General features: G+C 45.3%; 1 protein-coding gene across 4 annotated transcripts in view; it reads right to left on the bottom strand.

Moving 5' to 3' along the window:
- Positions 1-18,105, bottom strand: part of SH2D4A (SH2 domain containing 4A) — a 65,043-nt gene extending 46,938 nt beyond the window's left edge. The window contains exons 1-3 of one of the 4 annotated variants that reach the window (XM_025921961.2): positions 17,653-18,105; positions 12,022-12,405; positions 882-1,041 (exon numbers count right to left, since the gene is read on the bottom strand). In XM_025921961.2, coding sequence (XP_025777746.1) covers positions 882-1,041; positions 12,022-12,202 — 341 coding nt within the window. In that variant the 5' untranslated portion in view covers positions 12,203-12,405; positions 17,653-18,105. The other 3 variants (XM_025921960.2, XM_086703548.1, XM_086703547.1) reach the window with 3 other exon arrangements.
- Positions 18,106-18,740: the final 635 nt, after the last annotated feature.

Here is an 18,740-nt window from a genome sequence, read left to right as displayed (position 1 = left end):
TCAATCATCTGCCTCACTGCTACCACTCAAGTTACCTTCCTAGATCTCCAGCTGATCATGTCTCTTCCTGATTCAAAAACTGCCACCATCCACAGGATAAGGTCCAAAGTCCTAAATCTGGCTTTCAAAGCACTTTAGCACATGGCCCTGTCTCCCGCTATTTGCCCACATATACCCCAAACACTCAGAAGAACTCATCATCACCCAAAGAACCTTACATATTCAAGACTAAGGATCTTGATTATGCCCTCTGCCTGCAGTCTCCTTCCTGACATTCTGCACTGAAAAACTCTACTTATCTTTTAAGGTTCAATTCAGATTTCACCTATTTTGTGGGTAGGAATCATAGGTCCAGTTAATGCTTTGTTAATAACTTACTTATAGCACATATCACAACCTATATCAGCTGAAGTTAGTGGTGTACCTGTTTCTCCTCCTAGACTGGAAGCTCCTTGTTCATTTTTGAATCCCCACCACCTAGCACAGGCCCTAAAAGGCCTGCTTACTCAGCTACCTATATCTAAGCAATCTTGTTTGAAGTCCTGAAGCTTGAACTGTCACTGCATTTCTTATTTCTATTCCTGATGCTCAGCTGTGTCAGCCTTTGGTGCTCCAGCATGGTTCTAGTGAAGCCAGTGATTCCTGGGGAAACCACATCCAGATCAAACCCGGGGTGACAAGCAAGGAAATGAAACAGCTGATTTGATCACATTGTGGGAATAAAGGGAACCACCAAAAGTCTAAAGAAACTTGCCCGACAGATCTAAAGTTACTCTTGTGACTCTGCCCACCCCACTCTCCCTCCAGCTACTGTGAAGAAGAGGCATCTTTGCATGACTGTATAATCTGGCCAGCCTCTCACTGGTTTGTAGATCTCATACCTGAGCTCTTCCGCTTCCTGCTCTGCTTTCAGCTGGGCCCTCTCAGCAATAATTTCATTACAGAGAACATCGTAGGGTTTATCTAGATGGTGTTCACCCATCACCCAGACCCAGACTTCCTTATCGGCTCCCAGTTTCCAATGAACAGATTTGCCATTCTCTGCAAGTAAAACAAAATTTAGATTGGACAAATATCTTTAGTCATGGGTTATTATGTTTGCCATCATTAAAGTATTGCGTCTTCAGGAAAAAAGCTATTGGATGAGACAAAGTGCTTCCAATCTGCTCAGGAACCAGCAGCATTCCCAGGGAGCAATGGAGGTGGTAGCAGTGGGTGGCAGCTGTAGCAGAATATGGGAATATGGTTTTTGAATGTGCCCATTTAATAAGTAAAGAAGGTGATATGGGAAGAAGCCATGTATTATTTACATTACCTTCAGGGGAACAGAGCTAACATCAGATATCAGAACCTCTCAAGTCTGAGAGTCTCCTGGAACCCCAGAATGACACAGCTGCTCCAAGGTTTGGTATTTTCATTTTAGAATCAGTCTGGCTTTAATTGAACTCTTAGCCCTGCCACTTCCTAGCTGTGTGCCTTGGACAAATTATTTAGTCTCTCTAAGCCTCAATCTCCTCATCTGCAAAATGGGGGTAGAAGCATCTAGGACACAGGATTGCTGTGGGGAGCAGGCAGGCTAGATATGCCACGTATTCCCCCTAGTGCCCAACACACAGCAGGAGTTCACGAGAGGTCAAGTGCTCTGGTCACCCTCCTATTGTTTATTTACGTGGCTGCTCAGAGATTCACACCAGCGTGTGAGAAGATAACACTACCGGTAGTGTGATACTTGGTGAAGCTACTTAAATAACACTTGTTTACAATGGGTCGCAGGGGTTGTATTACATTCTAGTTCCCGTACTCCTGAGATGCAGCCACACAGGTCACGCTCCCTGAAACCTGGGGAAAGTGAAGCACACCTGGCAGAGGCCAAGAGGTGCAGTCCCTAAATCTAAAAGCTCCAGAGCAGACCTACCCAGGGCCATTATGGGCCATGTTATGGGTCAAGATCCCTGTGCCCCAAGGACCCTAAACTGGCCAGTGGTGTTGAGCATGGGTAGTAGGGCACCTGATGGAACACAGGCCAGGCCATGCTTATAGGTTAGAAACCTACACTGGGATTGTGTCTCGTCTCTGTACATTATGTGAAGGTTTCCAGTTAAAGTATCTGCTGTCCAATGAATTGTTGATCTACTTCCTACTGTTTCCCCAGGATACATTGAAAAAGTGGGCTATTCAAACAGAGATATGTTTTTATTTTGGCACTTTCTACCCTTCTGAGTGCAATGGAGACATTCTACAGTATAATAAAATTCTAAATAGGATACTGGGGTGGAGGGGAGGGGAGACAGAATCTTCACTATAAAAGGAGTCAAATGTATCATTTAGGAGGAAGCTGACTTTGCACTGTTTTCACAAGTGGAGAAACAGTGAAAGTGGCAAGTAGGTCTGAAGGGAAGATCAATCCCAAGTGGGCCTTCATGGGGATGGGCCCTGGCCAGCTCTGGCTCTGTGTCAGGAAATGCCAAATGGTTCAGTAACTTTAGAAAGCTGTCATACCTCATGAAATTCGCTTTATTAGGCTCTCTCGGGGCAACTAATAACATTTTTTACTTTGTCCATCTCTCAACCTTCACCTAAATAATTACCAATATTTTTGACAGCAGGAGACAGATGCCCTGAGAGGAGTGTGGCAGAGGGCCAGGGGAGGCAGACAGGAAGGACACAGGGATTCCAGCAGCTATGCTCAGGACAGCAGGACACATTCCCCGAGAGCACCCTCCATGGGCTGCAGGCAGAACTCTTATGGGAAGAAGGTGTTGCCCTGCAGGGCTGGGTGGGGGACAGATCCCAGAACTGCCTGTGGGCACATGAAGGTGCTTAGAACTATAAGTAGAGAAGGCAGCTAGAGGAGAGGGCGAGAGCCCTGAAATTTTAGAAGCAAGGCAGTGGCGAGAGCATGGTGACGGTAAAGAGATTGCGGCTTGGAGGCAAGAAAAAAGAGAATTGTCAGATTTAGCCAGATGCCAAAAGAGGGCTCTTGACAGAATGGCACTGACAATAATATCTGTTCTGAGTCCTCCTCACCCTCAGGAGCTCTTAAATGTTGCCTGAGAGCAGAGACTGGAGGGGCTTCAAGGGCTTCCCCACGACTCCCTAACCTTAGGGGAGAATGGAGAAGATTCTAGTAAAACCAATGTTAGCTCTGATACCCTCAGTTTTTTGTTTTTTTATAAATGTTTATTCATTTTTGAGAGAGAAAGAGAGAACACACGCATGTGAGCGGGAGAGGGGCAGAGAGAAAAGTGGACAGAGGATCCTAAGCAGGCTCTGTGCTGACAGCAGGGAACCCCATGTGGGGCTCAAACTTAAGAACTGTGAGAACTCATGAATGTGAGATCATGACCTGAGCTGAAGTTAGACACTCAACCGAATAATCCACCCAGGCACCCCTGATACCCTCAGTCTTATACCAAGATGCAGGAAGACTATTAAGGACTCTGTTTAGTGTATTTTACAAAAACTTATTGAGTTTCTAAGTCTGAGCACAATGCAGATGAGCTAAATGCTGCAGGGGACACAGGGAAAACACAGATGTGGCCATTTGTCCTGCAATTCACCTAAAGTCTGAGAGAAATAGCAAGGCATTAGGTTACTTATTTAATGCATTTTATTGCATATCTACTATGTGCCAGGCACTTAGGTAAATATGTGTAAACACTTATGAACAAGACAGACCAACCCCTGCCCTCAGGGAACTTAGATTCTAGTTGGAGACAGAAGTTGAACATTTAATTATAAAAGTAATATAACTTGGGGAAGGGGTTGTGAAAGGATGCTATGGAAATGCTTCAAAAGAGGAACTGATCTGTTTGAAGGACCAGGGGAACATACATTGTAACCACAAGAGACTTTAAGTCTGGTGAGGATTCACAGGATGGAGAAATTGCTTTGGAAGCAGGAAGGAAAGAGAAGTTCTGTGAATTGAGTTTTGGTGGATGAACATGGAACTTAGAGAGTAGGGTGTAAATTTGGTGACCTCCACAAAGATAGTGCAATGGAAGATCAGAGAAGGAAATCAGTGAAGAGCTATCGGGAATCAGTGTCTCAGTGAGAGCTCAAAAGAGTTTTAGATATCACCTGGTCATGGGCTGAGGATCATGCAGGGGGCCAGTGGGCCACGTGGCATGACTCCCAGACACCTGGCTAAATGATTTAAACTTAGGCCCTGTACTGCATAAAGCCAGAAAGTGGTAGTAAAGTCCCAATGTTTCTACCAACTCTTTATGTGACCATGTATATGTTATTCTACCTCTCTGAGCCCGAGTTCCCTCCCTGATAAAACAGAGGTAGTAAGTCAGACCTCACAGGCCTGTCACATGATAAAGGCTCAAAAATATTAGTTCCATGTTCTTGATTAAGTGATCAACAAAGAGTCCATGACTTTCTCTGTGCAGGTGGTGCTAAAGTCAGAGAAATGACTTAGGAAATGTAATAACACGTAGGGTAGATCAGGGTAGTGGAGGTGGGTGGTTCAGTGGGTTAGTGGGGACAGAATGGAGGAGCAATGAGGTACCAGGAGGCAGGTACTCAGGGCCTGAATGAGAGAAAGGTCAGTAAGTTACAGGTGGCTGAAAAGGAAGGACTCAAAGATGACGCCAACATTTTGAGACTTACTATCTGGGAGTATAGGGGAGTAATAAGCGGAAACAGTGACAACAAGAAAATAAATTTGTTTAAAAATAAATAAATGAATTTGTTTGAGGAGTCAGGTAATGAGCTATTTTGGAAATGTAGAATAAATTATTTTTATCTTTACTAACAATCTACATGGAGAGCATCAGTAGATATCTGAACTATGGCACTGGAGTTCAGAAATGCTACTGAGACTGATAGTGTGAATTTGAAAGTTACTTTATAGCTGACCCCACTGAAGCCACTGGCATAGAAGAATCTGCAAAAGGCATGAAGCCTAGTGAGAACCTTGGAAAAGCATGTGCTCCATTTGGGAGGCAAAAGGGAAGAAAAAGAGCATTCTGATTAAAAGAGAAAAAAAAAAAGGACTTCTGATTCCTAAATAATGACATAATATAGAAGGAGCCTAGGGAGAAATGCACGGCCATACAGCCAAGAGAGGAAAAGGGAGCCAGTGCTCTGTGCCATGGAGACACAGAAAGGGGGATGGAGACCCTGGAGGGAGGGCAGTCTCAGGTAGTGTCTGACCTCAGAGTGTATTTTTAGGGAGACAGGCTGGGGACAGGCTACAAAAACAGGACAAAAAGGATGGGAAAAGGTGGAGGCTGGCAGTAACTATGTGCTCTGAGGAAGTACAAGAGGATTCAGTTCTCTGTTCAACAAATACTTCCTGAGCATCTGCTATGTTCCAGGCACTGTGACAGAAAGGGCAGCTTAGGAGCATGGATGGTTGAAAGATTTCTTTCAATAGAAGAAACTCAGGGTTTAGGGAAGGGAGAAAGTAAGGATGCCACGGAGCAGGCCAGGGGAAGGAGGGCTAGAGGAGCGTGCAGAGAACAGGTAAAGAAAAAAATGTTGACAAGAAGAGGAGAAGAGCGCCTGTCTGCTAGGAGCTGAAAACTGATCCACACAGACCCACATTTCTGTCCCCAGTGGACTTCCTTAAGACAGAGGTATAAACTTAAGAGATCCTAATGAGGCAGGCCTTACATCTTGTTATAATTTAATGCTATCCATGCATTCTGGACTTTCTGTCTACTTCACCTTGAAATTATATGCACTGTTTTGTCAGAGGACAGTGTGAAAGGGACCTTTTCATAGCACTTCCTTTTAATTATAAGGTTTATTCCCAGTCCTTGAATCATGTTTGTACCCTGCAGTGCTCTTCATGCCTGCTATCTTAGGGATTCTCAAGAACTTCTAAAACCAACTTTTCTAGAACAGTGGATTAGTCCTGTTTAGGACTGCACCACAATGAACTGTTGTGCAGACTCTCATCCATACCTCATTCACCATATAAAGTCTCTAACTAGGCAATGTTGTAAAATACCACGTAAAAATGGAGTGACACATGCCCTTGGCAAGGAAATGGCCAGGCTTATTCCAGGCCTACATTAGTGCATGACACTGCTCACATCATCATTGTGTCTGACTTCTCCCTACGTGGCGGGCCCAGCAGAAGTGCAGGAGGGAGAGACTGGAGGTGTCAGTGTGGATCATCTCAGGTTCAGGTCAATGCAATGCTCAGGGCTCTCCCTGAACTAAGACTATGCTTCAGAGGGTCAGCAACTGGTTTCTAGCCCAACTAGATCTAACTCAGAAGGTCAACCATAGTAACAGGAGAGGGCGAGAGATGGAGAGAGAAGAATTATATACCCTGTCCCTACAAAAAGAAGACCAAACTGAGTGAATAGAAGCCAGAGCATCAACATCAGCGGCCTCCTAACAAATTTACATATTGAACACAATGGGAGTATCATCAGGGCTGAGGTTATTAAACTATTGATATACTTCCCTAAACTCCCAACCTCTCAGTATCTCCCACCACTCTGGCCTCTCCTCTAGGACAGCCCACTCCCACATCCAGTACCAAAAGACTAGTGCCAGGCCAATGGGCACTTGAGTACTATGGCCATGTCCCTTCTAATTGATGCCCATGCCATGACTGCCATTAAATATTTAGAGTATCACCCAAGGCTATTAGTGACCCCATTTTACAATGAGGAAATTAGGGTCATGGAGGGTATTTAACTTGCCCAAGGTAACAGACCTAGTGAAATTGGAACCAGAATTCAAAACCAGCCGGTGAGGTTGCAAAATCTGTGATTAAGGCGGCCTCATAATGCACCCTCCAAACCTGAAACATTTCTTTTTCTTTTTTTTTCTTTTTTTTAGAGAGAGAGAGAGAGAGATCACATGAGTGGGGAGAGGGTTGGGGGACAGAACGGGGGGGAGAGGGAGAGGGCGGGAAGAGGGAGGGAGAGAGAGAGAGAAAGAGAAAAAGAGAGAAAGAGAATCTTAATCAGGCTCCATGTTCAGTGCAGAGCTTGATACAGGGTTCGATGTGGGGCTCGATCCCATGACCCTAGGACCATGACCTGAGTCAAAATCAAGAGTCAGACACTCAACCAACTGAGCCACCCAGGCACCCCCAACCTGAAACACTTCTGAGAGCAAAAGAGAAAACCACCAAAAGGGATGCTAGGACAATGAATGTAGACAGGGCTCTGATGGTCAAGCTGGGGTGTGGGGTCACCTTCACATTCCCTCCTGGCCCTGAAGAGCAGGACAAGGCAGGAGAAAGCAAGATCTAGCCCCATGTGCATGCAGAGTCCTATAGGGACTTCCTGAAATCGCTCACGACCATTGCTTTCCCCATTGTATGCTAGACTTGTCAAACTGGGTTAATAATCCTATAATTACTAACACTAAAGTTCATCTTTAAAACTTTAATAAATTTTTATGCTTATTTTAGAGACAAAAGGACAGAAAAGAAGCTGGAGAAACTGCATGGTGCTTGAACTATGCCCAGGAAAGTAGGGGGGACAGAAGAAGGTGAAAGGCCTGGCTTGGCAGTATAGGTCTGAGTGTCCCTGGCATATAGATGATGTTTAACCATGAAAGGTAGAGGCAGTGCCCCAGGGAGATAATACAGAGACCTTAACCTAGAATCTGTGAACCCTGAGACTGTGAATGAGATTTAGGGAGTAAGTGAGCATTGTGAAACTACGCACAAAATGTTGTCTGTCTGTGATCCTCCCAACCCCACCTCAAGGTTACAAAACCACCAGTACAGAGTGGGGTACCCTCAGGGGAGTACAGCTATCCAGGGGTCAGGCAGAGGCAAAAAAGAGGCCATTATGGAGAGGGCAAGAGACCCATGACATCAAGTGAGAGACTCAGAGTGGCAACTCAAGAGTCAGGTAAGGCTGAGGAATCAACTGAGATCAGAACTGAATCCATCAGTGGAGGTCACCAAATGAGTTCCAGAGTGAAGGAAGGGGATGAAGTGCCCCTGAAGGTGGCACAAACAGATGGTTTACAGTCATTCCTGGAAAAGGGAAGGCTTTGCATGTGGGAATTTGTTCCCCTGGTAGCAATGAGAATGCAGCAAATAAAGTCTCATGAATCCATGTCTGTTTCAAGGGCACACATAGCCCCTCCTGTACCACACACAGCAACCAGATCCCAGCCTACCTCTTAGGCTTCTGTCTGCTTGGAGACCCAATGAGATAACTGCTGGGCAACCCTCTACTGAGTGAAGGCCTCTTGTGTCTGTGTTACCAGAAAGAAATCACACACAACAAAGGCAGGGCCCTGATGCAAGCATATGTTTTCGAAAGGGTGCAAGGCACCTACAGACAAAAGTAACTTCTTAAGCTCCAGGTAAGCTCGACATGTGGCATATTTGTTAGGAGCACCCACTTTGGGAGAGTCAGACTCAGGTCAAGCCCAGGTGTATCATTTAACTCACTGTTGTCCTGGGCAAGCTAGTTAATAACCCAGTCTCACTTTCCTCACCTGTAAAATGTGAACAGTAATTCAGCTTCAGGCTTGGCTGTGATCATTTAATAAGATAATATATTTAAGCACCCAGCTCAGGGTCTGATACTCCATCAGCTCAGTGGTGCTACTTTTATGGTCTAGGGCAGTGCTGTCCAAATGTGAGCTACATCTGTAGCCATACATTTACTAGTAGCCCCATTACAAGATCAAAAGAAACAGATGAAATTAATCTTAATGTATTTTATTTTACCCATGTTATCCAAGATATTATCATGTCAATATATAGTGAATATAAAATTTTTAATGTGGTATTTTACATTACTTTCTTCCTATCAAGTCTGTGAAATCTGGTAATTTACATTTCTTACACATCTCAGTCCAGACTAATCTCATTTCATGTGCTCAACAGCCACATGTGCCTAGTGGCTATCATACTGGACAACACAGCCTTAGACCTCTAGTTATTTGCCCCCAACAGGCAGAGAAGATACATAATTCTTTTCCTAAGAATCACATTTTCCCATTACAGTTTGAAATGATTTTCTGATCTATTACTACGTTAAATCCATATTTCTGTTTTTCATCCCTCTCTACATTAGCCATAAGACTTCTTTTTTTTTAAGTTTATTTATTTTGAGAGAGACAGTATGAGTGGGGAAGGAACAGAGAGAGGGGGAGAGAGAGAATCCCAAGCAGGCTCTGCACTAACAGTGCAGGGCTTGAACAATGCAGGGCTTGAACCCACGAAACAATGAGATCATGACGTGAGCTGAAATCAAGAGCTGGAAGCTTAACCAACTGAGCCACCCAGGCACCCCAAGCCATAAGATTTCTAAAAGGTTCCTGGTATACACAATATGTAAACTTTCAGTGATACTCTTTGAAAACTCACCACGGTAGACTGTAAAGAGAAAACAATGACAAGATGACAGCAAAAGAGCTGCCAAGTGATGAACTATAATGGTGCAAAGGAAAGAGGTGGGGAGGGGCATAAGATATATTTAAAGGGCCAAGAAAAGGACACTTTCCAAAGCTGCAGCCTGGCTAAGAACTGCTAAGAAAAAACAGCAGTAAAGTCAGTGCAGTACAAACTGTGCGGGGGCAGGAACGGGGAGGCCGGGAGCACAGGCCTGCTAGGAGTTGAAGTGCACAGTGAGGCTTCAGCTAACAATGGCCAGGGGCTTGGCAGGTCAGCAGAGGACCAGCAATGACACTGCTTTGTACTACCTGTGGCTTTATCTTCAAAGAGAGAACAAGATGAAAGACAGAGAAGTGCTGTCTTTTAGGGGGAAGTCGGGAAAGCTTTTCTTTTTCTGCAGCTAGAAGAGAAAACTAATTTAGTGCAAAATGTATTTTTCCAAGTGTTAAATTTAAGGGAGTAATAAACTTTTGACATGAAATACTGATAGAATATTCATTGTGTATATTAATATACTTTTTAAATGACCATTTAATAAGATAATATAAATTTTCTAAAAGGTAGATTCAAACTCTGCAAAAGAAGAATTTAAGCAAAGAAACTGAAATTATTGTCTTAAGTCATCACAAGGAGACCATTTCAGCAAACAGGAGAGGCCCAAAGTTTTACAAAGAGTCTGGGCCACTGACATTAGGGCAAGAACTCACTAGTCCCAAGGTCACCCACCACAGCAATATGCTATGTTCATAGTATACATGGTGCTCAAAGAGGTCCAGCTATCTCTGATAAACTCTGACTAAAGAATGCAGAGAGATGCATAAGCCAGTTAAGAAAGACAAGAAAGTCATGTTTCAATTAGGACATGTTACTTACTGAAGGAAAAATTCTATTTTGGGTAGTATAGAGCACTGTGAAATCCAATAAATCTGGGTGCCTACTGGTGGTATGACTTTGCATATATTACTTAACATCTCTGATTCTAAGTTTCTCCATCCATAAAACAGACAATTAATATTAACTTTGCAAAAGTTTAGTGAAAATGAGGCATAATGCAAGGAAAAGTGCTCTGCATAGTGTCTGACAAAATAGATTGTTTAAAAAAAATTTTTTTTAACGTTTATTTATTTTTGAGACAGACAGAGGACAGAGTATGAACGGGGGAGGGTCAGAGAGAGGGAGACACAGAATCGGAAGCAGGCTCCAGGCTCCAAGCTGTCAGCACAGAGCCCGACGCGGGGCTCGAACTCATGGACCGCGAGATCATGACCTGAGCTGAAGTCGGCCACTTAACCAACTGAGCCACCCAGGTGCCCCCAAAATAGATATTTAATAAACAGCTGTTATTGATACCAACGATAATAAATGAAATACTCGTATTTACTTTGATGTCATTAGAAAGGCTTAATTGCGGGGCACCTGAATGGCTCAGTTGGTTAAGCGCCTGACTTCGGCTTAGATCATGATCTCATGGTTCGTGAGTTCCAGCCTTGTGTCAGGCCCTGTGCAGACAGCTGAGCCTGGAGCCTGCTTCGGATTCTGTGTCTCCCTCTCTCTCTGCTGCTCCCCCACTCATGTTCTGCCTGTCTGTCTGTCTCTTTCTCTCTCAAAAAATAAAAACATTAAAAAATTTTTTTAAAAAAATAAAGGCTTAATTGTAAAGGTTTTCATTAAAGGCAGTGTAAGGTAAGGTCACTAAACTGACTTCATTTTGAGTCTGTATATACCAACTCCCAAGTGTGATTCATTTTCTCAATCTTTGAAACCCTGAAAATTTATCAAATTTTATTTTTCCTGGCTTAATGAAAAACGAGGAGAAATTGGCCTTGAATGCCTCTGTAAGCGACCTTGAAAACTGTTTTTTAAAACAGCTTAGGTATTCATCCATGACAGAATTTGTGTCGGGGGAGGAGGAAGAACAGAAGTGGTTAATGTGTGCTTTTCTATGTCTGTGTGTGTATGTGCTTTAAGTCTTAAGGTGCAAAGAATTCCTGCCCCATGGTCTCAAAAGGCTCTCTCAAGCTACCAGGGACTCCTTGGGTCAGGAAGAAGTATATCTGAAAAATTAACTCTCATTAAAAAATATGCAGTATGGGGGCACCTCGCTGGCTCAGTTGGCACAGCATGTGACTCCTGATGTCAGGGTCATGAGTTTGAGCCCCATGTTGCGCATAGAGATTACTTAAAAAAATGTGTCGTATGACTTTTTCCCTACAGCAGTATTTACGTTTTGTTTTTTAAAGATAACTCAAAGAAAAATCTCTTAAAGTATAAGAAATATAAACATAATTGCTATAAAAATGCTGATACAATGACTCTTTGTGTGGCAGTAGAATACTAGGCACTAGTGACTAAGTGGGAGAGAAGTCTTCCTTAATACCCCCAAACCAAAACTGCACAGGTGACTTTTTCCTTCAGCTTATGGTCAGTCTGGTTTCAAGTAAGAGATCTGCTTATAGCTACACAAGTTCATGGTAATTGCTATGTGTGTGGAGGTATGTGCATGTAAGTATACACTTCAAACTGATAAACTGCACTATCTCCATAACATTTTCAATAACATTTAGGGTCCACCTACCAAATTGGAACTTGCACCTGGCTTGCTTCTAACTAGTGTGAAATGTTAAAACAAGCCGAGGGCCACTATAGTAACACATTCACAGAAGAGACATAGCTAAGTTTACCTTTCTTTGGTCTGGATTTCACTGGCAAGGACTCCTTTTTTTCCATTGCTGCTTCTCTTTCTTTCCATCGGCGGATCTGTTCCTCCCTCATCTTGAAGAACAGGATCTGTTTCTGCTCTTCGCTGAGCTCTGCCAGCAGATCAGGATCTATGTACATCTCTGATAGTATCTGTTTCAGCATCTTTGCAGGTCTGGAGTCTTTTACACCTGTGGCAAAAGTTCTTGGAAATGGCTTCCAGGTGTGCCTCCCCTGGGCTGGCAACTGGGTGCACCCACAGACCTTCAAAGAGACTCGCAGCAATCCTAACGACCGGGACAATAATTCAGCAGACTGGCTCTTGGTTCCTGGCACCAAATATCCTGTCCAAAATTCTGTTTGTGAACCTGTAAAGAGCAACAAGCAAAAAGCAGGCAGTATTAAAATTGTAGATGCCAGGCAGGGGCAGGCTTATGAATTAAGCTTGGAGGAAATACAGTATCGCCTTTCATTTCAGACGCAAGGAGAAGAAAAGCTGAGGCACGCTTTGTCGAGAGTTTGTGTAACCTCTATCCCGTAATTTCCAAAGATACTTTATCAAAAAAACAAAACAAATCCTAACTTTTTACAGGCCAATCTCAGGGAAACAAAAAAATTAACAGAGATTTGGCCTTCTCCCAACGAAGCAAACATATTATTACCTCAGAGCCTAACCACCAACTGTATGGCTGAGAAAAGAATAAAAGAAAAAAAGGCACAGGAAGAAATTAAAAGGTTCTCTCCAAACAACTTATTTCAAAAGAAAATACTGTTTTTGAGATTTCACAGAATTACCCACCCCAAACCAAACCAAAACAGGGCCACGCTGAAGGAAGGAAAAAGAAGAAATATAAATTAGACCACAATGCAGTTTTCCCATTTCCCCTTAAAAGTAGCACTAAATAAACAAAATTACGTGCTTTCATCTTCACAGGACAAGGCAATTTCCAGACAACCTCCTGGAACCATAAAAAACTCTGTATGTACAGGAGAAAACATTCATGTACATTCTGGAAGGTCACCAGGTTTTATTTAGGTGTACCTGTTCTATATATCTAATTTAATAAAATTTAAATTTACAGACCAGAAAAACTGGGAGAACAGAGACATAACTAGGTTCCTTACAAAGGATCCCTGTTTACAAAAGACTTTATTAGAGGGCTCCTTTAACAAGAAGCCAGGGACTGGTGCACTCACAAGGGGCTTTCTATTGGGGGAGGGGGCACAATTTCACTGAGGTTTCATCTAATTTATGCGTTCCTGTTTGGTTGATTTTTTATTATTTTTTTAAATTTTAAGTAAGCTCCACACCCAATGTGAGGCTCGAACTCATGACCCCGAGATCAAAAGTTAGTTGCACACTCTACAGACTGACACAACCAGGCACCCTAGATGATTTTTTTTTTACTTCATCTTCAATATAGTAGCATACACAAAAAAGCTTACTTACTGAGACTTTTCAGGATCACCTATGTTTAAAAAGTTGTCTAGTAATTTGGTGCTCACAATGCCTCAATAATCTCACCATCTAGCCATGCCTCTCAAATACCTTGATTCTCCAAACTAAGTTCAAACACTCTTAAACCATCCCTTACTTACTTATACCATGGCTCCTCTTACCTAGTTCCTTCATCTTGACACTCACAAAGCCACACTGTAATGCTCCCTGGCTTCCGCTTCCCCTCGTCTTCCTCTTCCTTGCAAAGCTGCTCTTTCATTTACACCAGTCTTTTGACACAAGAGTGCTCAACAGTCGGGGTACCCCTGAATGTCTGCATACACAGCACATAGTTAAATTCATCCCTATTCATTGTGCAGCAGGAACCTTTTTTGAGCCTCTAACTATTCTTGCTAACTGCATCCTATAACTTCGTGCAGCATTCAACTACTGGAACTCAAATGGAACACAGTATGAAGAGAAAATTTTTGAAAAGAATTAAAAGCAATGTTTGACTCTAAATCAGGCAGACATATCCCTCCCAGGCTCCCTTCCTACCTTTGTATTTTGCTTTGAGATGACCCTCAAAGGCCAGAAGAGCCACAGAACTGATGTCCTGTGATGCTTTTCTGACTTTTGGGTCCCAACAGCTTCTTGAGGGGCCGAGCCAACTAAATCCACACTAAAAGAGAGGTTGCCAGAGGCTGAGCTCTGTCTTCCTAGGAACCACAGGAAGAAATTTGGTTTCTCAGCACACTTGACTGCAGTGCTCTGAGATGAAGTGGTAAAAAACCAAAGTGAATGACTCCTTGATGTTCCAGTAAATATCCTTATGTTGGCACATTCCACGATTCCAGTGACTGACTTTCACAGCAATAAAACATGTAGAAAAGGAGGAACCCAGTGAAGCCTGAGGTTTCAGTTCTGTTTCCTATTTGGAATGGGGTGAATCTTAGCAACAGTAATGATGTGGGTAAAGCCAAAAAACCAAAACCCTGAAAGTGCCAAATTCACATTGTTCCTCTTTCCCCATCCCAGAGTACCCCTGATAATAAGAGCTTACCCACACTATGCCAGCCACCACCTTAAGCACCTTACATACATTAACTTACATAATTTTCACAATTACCCTTGGAGTTCAGTTCCTCCCTATCCCTATTTCACAGATGAAGAAGATGGAAAGTGGCAGAGCTGGGCAGTCTGGTTCAAAGTCAGCTCTACTGTGCTCCACTAGCACAGTAGAGTTTTTTTGTAAGCCCAGAATCAGCACATCATCAGGATATGGTACCACATGTGAAATTTCAGAATGAAGACCAGCAAATTCTTGCAGCAACATAAATGCTGACTTGAAGGTGCATGACACATTGCTTCTGAGGGGCAAAAGCCTCATCCAGGTAATTGTAGCTAAGCTGTGGGGAGGCCAGGTATTGAAAAGACCTCCCCCACCCCCCCTCAACCCCCAAAGAAGGGCAGCAGGGAACTGTCATGGTGGCCCAAGTGTGGATGTTGTTTGCCTACTTTATTCACCAGGTGTTAGTGTTCTCAGTTTCCCCTCTCACAATCACTAGGAGTAGCACAAATGGTACAGCCTCTCACAGGTATGAAAAGTTCCACTGTACCTCTGTGATTAGATACTCAAGCTCTTTCAGTTTTAGTTTTGGTTTGTTTTGCCTTTTCCGGCAAATGTGGATTTTTAGCATTAAAGTTAACTACTGGATCTTGACAGAAAGACACTGGCTTCCCTGTGTCCTCAGAGAATACTTCGGGACCCAGCTAACAGCTATCTTGAGGTCAGGCAGCTGAAATAATATGCATGCCATTCTAAGGCTGTTGATTCCCACCAGTGTGGATTAACTCCTTCCTCCCCTGTGCTTTCAGATGGAAAATTCACATTGCACAGAGTGCTTACAGAACATCTAGCAAGGACCCCAGTGTGGGCTTTTCAAGAGCTGTGTGACTTGCAGATGTCAGCTACTCAGTTTTCTCATCCATGAAATGAGGGCCTGTACTATCATCTTTGTAATTTGAGGACTATGTCATATAGTCTAGGTGACGTTACAGATACAAGTAGAGACAGGGTAGAGGAAATAGAAACGAGGAAACTAACTAACCAGGGTTTTTCCCACTTTCACTCCCTGACAGGACAACCCCTGACATTGATTCAAACTTCAAATGACTTTCCCCATCTAACAAACTGGGTGCAGCAAACTTCCAGCTATTCAAGCTCCAATAAAAAGAAAAGCTAAGCTAACTGTTTTCTCTTGTATAGCACTTTTCTTTAAAAAGAGAAATGACAACACCACATCTGCTATTTATTTCAAAAATAAATTTCTAAAGGGTGATAGGATTTTCCAAGATACCACAGATTTGGCCTGATGCTCACATCTTCCACAGCCCTGTTCAACAAAATAAAAATTGTGTTTTTAATGACTCTGAGACCTTGGGTCGGGGGAAACCAGAGATAAAGCCTAAATCATAACAATAATGTAATATGGACCGTAAAACTTTAATGCTAAGAATATAGTTTGAATTCTAATTCTTCTAAAACAGCCAGCTGTTTTCAGACTTTCAGTTATCTTATTCAGCTTTACCTTATAAAGTTTATCTACAAAAGGGCAATTTTTGAGGATAAAATGAATTACCAGAGGTGACGGCAATTTGCTAAGTTTTGTACATATATACCTTGCTTCAGAATTTGAAATCACTGTACATACAGATTTATCTAGAAAATTCCATTCATGTGTCAAATCTATGTCCACAAATGCTTTCCACTTATTTATTCACTTTTTAAGAGCTCCAAGTCGTCTCTATTAAGCAGGCGATCAAAAGTCCTTTATAGGGGACTCTGGCTGGCTTAGTGGAGACCTTTGATCTCCCCGTCCTGAGTTCCAGCCCCACCTCGGTGAGGCCCCACTTCGGTGAGGAGTGGGTGGGTAGAGCTTACTTTAAAAACAAAAACAAGGGGCGCCTGGGTGGCTGAGTCGGTTAAGCGGCTACGTTGGGCTCAGATCATCATCTCACGGTTTGTGAGTTCGAGCCCCACATCCAGATCTGTGCTGACAGCTCAGAGCCTGGAGCCTGTTTCAGATTCTGGGTCTCCCTCTCACTCTGCCCCTCTCCCGCTCACACTCTTTCTCTTTCTCTCTCAAAAATAAATATTAACAAAAATTAAAAACAAAAACCTTTCAGGAGGTGAGGAACACTAAGCTTAGAGAGGGGTGCCATGCTTCCTTCTTCCCTGCGACCCTTGGGAAGCTCTGAGACAACCTGAGAAAACCTACAAACAGTGACTTCTCCCAGTGACTCCACGCCCACCCCTCCAGGCGCCCGCGCGAACCCCGAGAACAGGAGTGGGCAGGAGTGTCCACTTGGCTGAAGAAGGTCATCTCCGGGTTGGCTGGGGCCACGGTCGGGGTCTGCCTCCAGCAGCGGGCGGCGACGCTCGGCCCTGAAGCCGGCCCCGCCCGCGGCGCCCGAACCCTACAGGGAGGGCAGCCCTGGGTGCCGGCGCGCTGGGAAACCGGTTCCCGGGACTCTCCCATAAGGTCTGGGGCGAGGGAGGTCCGCACGGCCCTACCCCACGTGTGCGCGAGCGCTCGTCCGCGGGTGCAGTCGCTGCGGGGCCACAGGCGGGGGCGCCCGTCGCGGGCCGACGGGCGGGTGGGCGCAGGCACGCAGGAGCCGCCGAGGACGGGACAGACGGGAGACACGCGTGGCGCCGGGGCCGCTCTGCTACAGTCCAGAAGCTCCAAGCTATCCCGACCCTCCCACGCGTCCACCTCGGGCCCGCCCCGGCTCAGTGACGCGCGTGCACACACCCCTCAGGGACCCGGAGGCCCGCCCTGAGCCCCGGAACTGCCCCCAGACCTCCCGAGTGCGCTGAAGCCTTCTCCCTCGGGGGTACCCGTACCACGGCCACAAGCCCCGGCCTCTCATCCGCCCGCAGCTCCAGACACCGGACACCCGACACCGGACACCCGCCGCCCGCCCGGCAGTGGCGGAGGAGGGCCCGGGGAGGGGCGAGTGCAGGCCCGGGCCCAGGCGTCGCCCCGGGCCTCCCCCAGCCCGCCTCCTCCCTGCGCCTTCCACGCTCCTCCTGGAGTCCCCCGACCCCACAACACGTACAGTCTTCTCGGCCTCCCCCTCTTGGCCTCCCTTCCCCACCCCAGGCACTTACCCGTGCAGGGCTCTGCGCTCCTCTAGCAGATTGACCCGAGCAACGCCACGTCCAGTTGGGCCGCCAGAAGCTGTCGGGGAAGGGAGGGCAAGGCAGCGGTGCTTGAGAGCGGCACAGGCTGGCTGGACAAACACTCTGGCCGAGATGTTGGCAAACAGTGTCCCTCAGCCCCGGCCCGCCCGCGCCGCCCCACCCGCGACCCACATGCCGGAGTGACTGACTGGGCGCTCACGGCCCCACCCTAGCACCTGGAGACGCTCCAGGGCCAGACGTCGGCGAGGCCGTGTGGCCTGCTGCATCCCGGGCCCCTCTCTCCTGACCGCACACTGCCCCGAGCTGCCGGGGGTCCGGGGCGGCAAGGCCACCGCCCTCCACCTGCGGTCTGTGAAGGCCTGTCGCGCCATCTCAGGACCGGTAGAACTTAATACCAGCCGGCCAGGCCCTTTCTCCACTCCAGAGCTCAAGGTTTCCTTCAAGGTGGAGCCTGCGGAGGCGGGCAGACACTTCTCAGTTACACTGAGTCCTGGCAGGCCAAGTCCAATCACCTCTCGGGTTTTGCTCAAGAGTCTCTGGAGCTTACTTTTTTTTTTTTTTTTTCTTTTGTTGATACTAAGTAATTTATCAGAGTTCAGGACTTTGTCAATTCAGGTGTGGCTTTGTGGGACAGGATGGAGGAGGCAAAAGGCTAGAAAGATGGAGACTGAAAACAGAGACGGAGTTAAAAAATGAAAGAAATCTGTAGAATAGGAAAGAAGGTAAAGGAAACTTGTGAATTGCAGCAAGAACAGGTTGGGGTGGTGCATGAAGGGAGGAGCTGAGTACAGGAAAGCTGGGCAGAAGCAGAGTACAAACGTTGGAGGGCGTTTATCATTGTGGGGGAACATTCAGAATGTGGGCAGAAGAACAGCCTGCTTTGGGGAACTCCAGATTGCACATGTTGGGGAGAAATGTGATAAACTGAGCATTCAGTAGTCCTCTCCATAGCCTACCTGATAAATTCAGAGGTCTGATTGCTTCCTTCAAAACTGAACCTTTCTTATTCGTAACCTCTCCAGCCTACAAGTTAGAAAGAGCCTTGGGGCAGAGGT

Source organism: Puma concolor, chromosome B1 (genome assembly GCF_028749965.1).
Source record: "Puma concolor isolate L17-30 chromosome B1, mPumCon1.1.hap2, whole genome shotgun sequence".
Lineage (NCBI taxonomy): Eukaryota > Metazoa > Chordata > Mammalia > Carnivora > Felidae > Puma > Puma concolor.
The sequence above is the reverse complement of the archived record's forward strand: the minus strand, read 5'-3'. Positions and strand labels throughout refer to the sequence as shown.